This window comes from Caloenas nicobarica, chromosome Z, assembly GCF_036013445.1.
Source record: "Caloenas nicobarica isolate bCalNic1 chromosome Z, bCalNic1.hap1, whole genome shotgun sequence".
Classification (NCBI taxonomy): Eukaryota; Metazoa; Chordata; class Aves; order Columbiformes; family Columbidae; genus Caloenas; species Caloenas nicobarica.
Genome location: NC_088284.1, coordinates 93270573 through 93276572, shown reverse-complemented (window position 1 = coordinate 93276572; position 6000 = coordinate 93270573). Strand labels below are relative to the sequence as shown.

Here is a 6000-nt window from a genome sequence, read left to right as displayed (position 1 = left end):
ACACCCGGGATGTGCCACACGTCCCCTCCCCCCGCCACCACAGAGGGAAACGACACGGACTCCCAGCGCCGGAGCTTTACAGAAGGGAGAAGCGCTGCCGGGGGAGGGCAGGCGACGCGGGACGGGGGCGGTGAGGGGACCGAGGGGCTGAGGGGACTGGGGGGACCGAGGGGCTGAGGGGACTGGGGGGACCGAGGCGCGTGCCCCCGCGCCCATCCCGCGCTCCGCGCCTCGCGCCGCCGGCCGCCGTCAGGGAGCCCGCTCTTCCCCCGCACACACACCGTCACGTGCTTCGGGAGCCGCAAAGCAGCGACGCTTTTGCGACGGGGTGACAGCCAAATGGTGCGACATCCGCGGCGGCCGCAGGAGCAGCAGCCGCGGCGGCCGAGCGCTGCCAGGGCCGAGCGCCGCGCCTCGGCGGGGGAGCGGGAGCGCACCGCGGCCCGGCGGGCACCGCACCGCGCCACAGCGCCCGGCGCGACCCCCATGAGAGGAGGAGGGGGGGCGGCGGCAGCAGCCCCTCCCGCGTCCCCCTGCCTGCCCGAGTACGGAGCGCTCCGCCCGCCCCCGATGCGCCCTTAGTCCCGGCCCCGGACCCGCCTCCCTCGCTCCCCTCCCCGCCGGCGGCGGCGGCAGCAGCGTCCAGGTGCGGACTTCAAACCCCAGCGCAATGGCGTCCAACGCGGCCGAGAGGGAGATCCTCTTCACCGAGCTCCAGGTGAGTGGCGGTGTCCCTCGGGGCGCCGCCCCAGCCCCGCTCCGCTCCCCTCCCTCGCGGGGAAGGATGGAGCCGCCGCCGCGCCCCGTCGCCCCCTGCCCGCCGCTCGGCGCGGGGCGCCCACCCCACCCTGCGGCCGGGCCGGGGAGGCGGCGGAAGCCCGTGCCCACCCCAGGCCTCTTCCCGCTGCTCTCCCCCGGGACCGGAGGCGCCGCCGCCCGGTCACGGCCCCACCCCGCTGCCGGCCGCGACCCGCTTTTGTCTGCGCCCGGCTCCCTCCTTCCCCTCGCCGAGCGGCCGCGTCCCTCCGGCAGGGCCTGCCCCGGGCCGCGCCCCCCGCCCCGGCCAAGGCCCCGCCGGCTGGGGAGCGCCCTCCGCCCCCGCCGAGCTGCCCGCTCCCGCCGGCGCGGCGGGGCCGCCGCGGTGCCTGGTCGCTCTCGCCTCCGCCCGCCGCCCCGGGCACGGCGCTCGCCAGGGCCCCGGCCGGAGGGGCTCCGGGAACCACCCCAGCGCCGGCGTCAGGGTCAGGCAAAGAGCTTTTCCTCTGTAGATTGCACCGCGCGGGAGTCGGAGCCGCTTCCTTTATGTAGGCCTTGAACTCTGAGCCTGTGAAGAGGAGAAAATGGTCCGACCGACGGTATTTGTCACACGGCAAGGGGTCTTGTCACTCCGGAAAAAACCCCAAACAACTCCCCGACACTCGTCCTGAAACTTCAGGGGTTGGCTGTTTCCAGCTCCGTTGTTTGGCCAGTTTTGGTTGCCTGTGCAACTGTTACTTTTCTGCTCATCAGCTGCAGGGTTAGCTGCAATTCGGGAGCTTCACTTTTGTGGTCTAATCTTTAATGTCAGCTCAACCTGCTAGCTCTTCCGCTTCCTTGTCCGAAAGAAAGCTTGCTCTTTTTTTTTTTTTGCCTTTTTTTTTTTTTTTTTTTAATATACACCACTAAATCTATGCAAGCTCTTATGGTTAACCGGGCAAAGAATGTCTCTCTGAATTTATTAGATGGACAATTAGCCTAAGTAAGAAGTCCATAAATGGAAAGCATGGAATTTAATGTTCAAATGGAAATTAGAAAAGCATGCTTTAAAAAGGAGAAATGCTATTTCCTAAATGCTGTTAAATTCTCCTGTAATTTTAAATGTTAACTATGTGCTCACTTGTTAACAAAGGAAAAGAAGGCACAAGAGAGATGTAGCAGTCTACTTGATATTGTAGCACATGAGATGGCTGAAGGCTAAGAATCCATCTAAAATGCTGAACTTTAATCAGTGGCTCATAAGTGTCTAGGAAGAATCACTATGTTAATACAAACTTGATACGATGATATATAAGCTGGTAAACCTGTTTGAAGTGGTGAGCTATGTGAATAAGTAACTGTGGTAGTGTTACAGGTAAGCTAAATGGAAGCAGAATTTCTGTAGAAGTACTAAGAGCGGGGTTCAGATTAATTTAGACAGAAATGCGTGGGTTTGTTCAAGGGGGACTTTGTTACTGGAAAAGCTTGGTTGGTTGGTTGGTTTTCTTGGAAGATGACACTGACAATGATGCTAATTTTAAAAAGAAAACAAAACCAGCCAGGATGGTTTAAATCCTTTAGTTGCACTGTCTCTACCATTATAGGTAGCATTTTCTGTATTGGTAAATACAATTCTTGGGGAAAGACAGAAAGGTTGCCAAGTTAACGTGAACGTCCCAGTAGGGTTTAAGCTTTGTAAACTGATAACTTTTAGGTATTTTTAAGAGGAACATCTATATCAGGAAAAACCACTGTAAAGGTGATGTTTTGTTTGCAGTGGCATATATTAGTAGTGGAATGCGAAGGCATCAGTCTCATTTTTCTTAGAAATTCTTCAAAACAAAGTACTCTTCATATACCTATGCATAAAAACTAGCTTAGTGGTATGTTTCCTAAAATAAAGGGAACTACATTGAAGTGTGAGATACGCCATTTCACTCATGTTTCTTTGGGAGGAAACTTCCTCAATCTGAAGAACTTTAACTTAAAAAGTGCTTATATGTAAAATGGGCTTTTACTTGCATATTGCAACCTTGAGCAGAAAGATGAGGAAGTTGTAGAATGCGTGGCTACATAAAGGTTGAAGGCGTCACGTAGTTGGGTTGATCTAGACCAGGGGTGCCGAACTCATTTTCACTGGGAGCCACATCAGCCACACACTTGCCTTCAAAGGACTGAGTGTAATTTTAGGACTGTATAAATGTAGGAGTGGTTACTTTTAGGTTTAGGTGTTTTGCTAATACTCATGAAAACCTACTGAAAACCGCCTAAATCCAGTGTTAATCCCAAGAATGATCCTGGCACAGAATCTGAAGTATCAGTCAGTGATCAACATAACACATTGCTTATTGATCTCGTATGTTCTGCAGGCAGTTGGTTATGATAGCCTTGTGTACTCCAGCGTGCTGTAAGTAGTTAACTGTTAGGTTTGGATAAAGTTAATAAAAGTGCATCAGTTGTCATGAATCAATTGAACTGTCCTGATATAAAGATTGGCAAACTTTCACAAATACTGACTAACAGGATGCGTAGTGGGTTCTGAGAAAAATATGAAAAACGAAAGGGCAAAAAAATAACTAACTGCTAAGAAGAAAGTGGTAAAACATAGATGTAGTGTGTGCAATTGTTTCAAATTGTACTGGATTTAGTTAAATAGGCCTTAGATTGCACTTCTCACAGTGACAGTTTTGTCTTTTGAAAAGTGGCTACCTATCTGATAGAGCAGTTTCTTAAAAACCTCTGCTAGCAAATGTCCACTAGACATTTCTGTCTTGCTTTTTTACAAAATATTTTCTCCATTCTTCTATATGTAACTTCAGATATTTTGCAGGCAGTTAATAGGATGTGGAAAGTATATCTTGCTTCTATATAAGCTTTCACAGAGGTTTGTTCAAGGTGAAAAATGCAACACTTCTTTCTCAGTAGTTAGCAAATGCCTAGTACAAAATAAACTGGGCAGCAAACAAATCCTCTTTTTCATTTGTTCTGTTTAGTAGCTTCACCAGCAAAATTACCTGATTACCAAAGATTGAAAGATTACATAAAGCCAGCTTACCTTTTTACCTCCTTTTATCTCTAGTACAGGTCCTTTTGTAGGAGGGGGAAGGTGCTTGGGTAAGAACCAGTATTGGTGATGTTGTCTTCCCTTCCAAATTTCTGCTGTCCTTAGCTGGGCTTGCATCCTTTTAGAACTTTGTCCAGCAGGTAAACTAGCCTCTCGAGTGCTTCCTTTCAGGTTAATGCCCAGCCTTTAACTCTTTGCTTCCTGGTGGAAGTGGCAATTCTATTTCCTCATAAAATTAAACTTTAACTTATGATGCTGCAGCCAGTTAAATAAGGCATCCATGAAATATATATTTTTTTCGTTTTATATGAAAAAGGTCTGTTTTTTTAATTACTCATTTTTAATCATTATTTTTTTAAAAAAGTCAGGTAGTGGGTATTGTGTATTTCCAAAGATATGTGCTCTCTTGATAGTGATGATAGATGTCAGCATAGTAGGTTGATATGTGTGGGGTAACAGAAATTATTACTTGGAGTATTTAAATGGAGCTAGTGTGTGTGCAAAGTAATTGCACTTTTGTGCTTCTAGGTGTCTTCTACCACTTCCTTTCTAGACAGTAATGTATATGTTTTAAGCTTTAGACTTCTCATTAATGCTACAGGATTTAGTTTAGGAAGATTTTTTGGTTACTCAAAATTATGCTTACAAACAATACCTGCTTAATAACAGGAAAAAAGAAAAAAAAAAAAAAGACAAAAACCAACACACCGCACCACTATATTGCTTGGTTTTACTTGCTCAAATGGAATTGTTTGGTCAAGATAGAGAACCTGGGCTATGCCCTAAAGTAAATAAGCTTGTAACAGACCCTCATTTGCTTCAAATGGAAATGTTAATGACTCTACTTCGAATGAGTTTTTCAAACTCAGCCATAATACACATTCCTAAAATTACAAAACATTGGCAAAACTGTCTTTATTTCTGTATTGGTCAGAATAAATTGATTTTTTTAATAAGCATTTTGTTTTAATGGAAGCCCTGGTAATCTAATTTCCTAAGATGCTGTACTCTGAGATCTTGAAGTGTAAATTTCATGACAGAATTGTGTTTAAAGGCTATTGGTAACTTTTTTTTCTTTTTTTGAAGTAGCAATGAACAGTACCACAACTGAAATATATGTAAATTATGCTTACACAATGGCACATCCAGTATAGTTTTTAGTTAATTTTATTTTTCTGTTTTGTATCTGGGACAAGAATACTCATAAAATTAATATGATTGAAAAATGCTCAATGTTTTGTTAGTCTACATGATATAAATTGTGTGGTTAAGTCTTAGATTACACAACTATGTTTTGTATATAAAAGCAGGCAATTGTACCTTGCTGTTTTGGGTTAAACTACTGGACGGACTCTGAAGACCCGCATTTCATTCCTGGTGCTCTGCTTCACATTAGGCAGATGACTTTGATGACTCACATCTCAGTTTCCTCATTTTTAGAATAGAGGTAATGGTGCTTGCTTTTATAGAGATAAAAAGTACTGCGTATTTATTATTAGCTGTGGTCAAGTGCCTAAGGACACCTTAAAAAGGTACAAGGAACCTAATTAATCTGTTTTGAACAGACATTGTAATTAGGCTGAACACTCAGCAGTAAGACTGCCTTCAAATACTGCTCAGCTAGGACAGATTAGCCTCAAATAATTTTGAATTTGTCTTATTTCTTCAGAACAAGAAACTGTCACATTCAAGTGAAAATATCCTTAACAAGTCTACGGCAGTTTAGATGTGAAAATTTGTGTATAGCTGCTTGGGACTTCTCAGGCCCCTATAAACGCTTCCAGAACTGGTGGATTTAGGGAAGCACTTCAGGTTTTTTTCCATTTGTGGATATATATTACTCTTTAAACAGTACTCTGTTCAAAACTTGTGTTAGTAAAATATACATCCTGTTCTCAGTGGAACATAAACAGTCCTTAAAATACCTTTAGGTAGGTGCATGGGTGGGGGCTTTGGTTTTGTTTTGTCTTGGGTTTCTTCCCACGTCCTGAATTCTGTCGGTCTGCCTCTTAACGTAGGAGCTTGTATATGATGTAGACTTGTATACATTTGACTGAATTTTCTTTATCAGAGCAGATGGCTGGCTTGCTAAGACCCAGATCTGTTATTTTAACTCAAGATAAATTATTAGCGATGGCTAGTAGAAAAGTATATTTAGTTACAGTATGTGTAGTAGCTCTGCCGGAACAGTTTTATACATT

General features: G+C 45.5%; 1 protein-coding gene across 1 annotated transcript in view; it reads left to right on the top strand.

The window, feature by feature from the left end:
* Window positions 1–338: 338 nt before the first annotated feature.
* Window positions 339–6000, top strand: part of PKN2 (protein kinase N2) — a 56307-nt gene continuing 50645 nt past the window's right edge. Inside the window, exon 1 of the mRNA XM_065656331.1 lies at window positions 339–718. Coding sequence (XP_065512403.1) covers window positions 671–718 — 48 coding nt within the window. The 5' untranslated portion in view covers window positions 339–670. The remainder of the gene's footprint in view (window positions 719–6000) is intronic.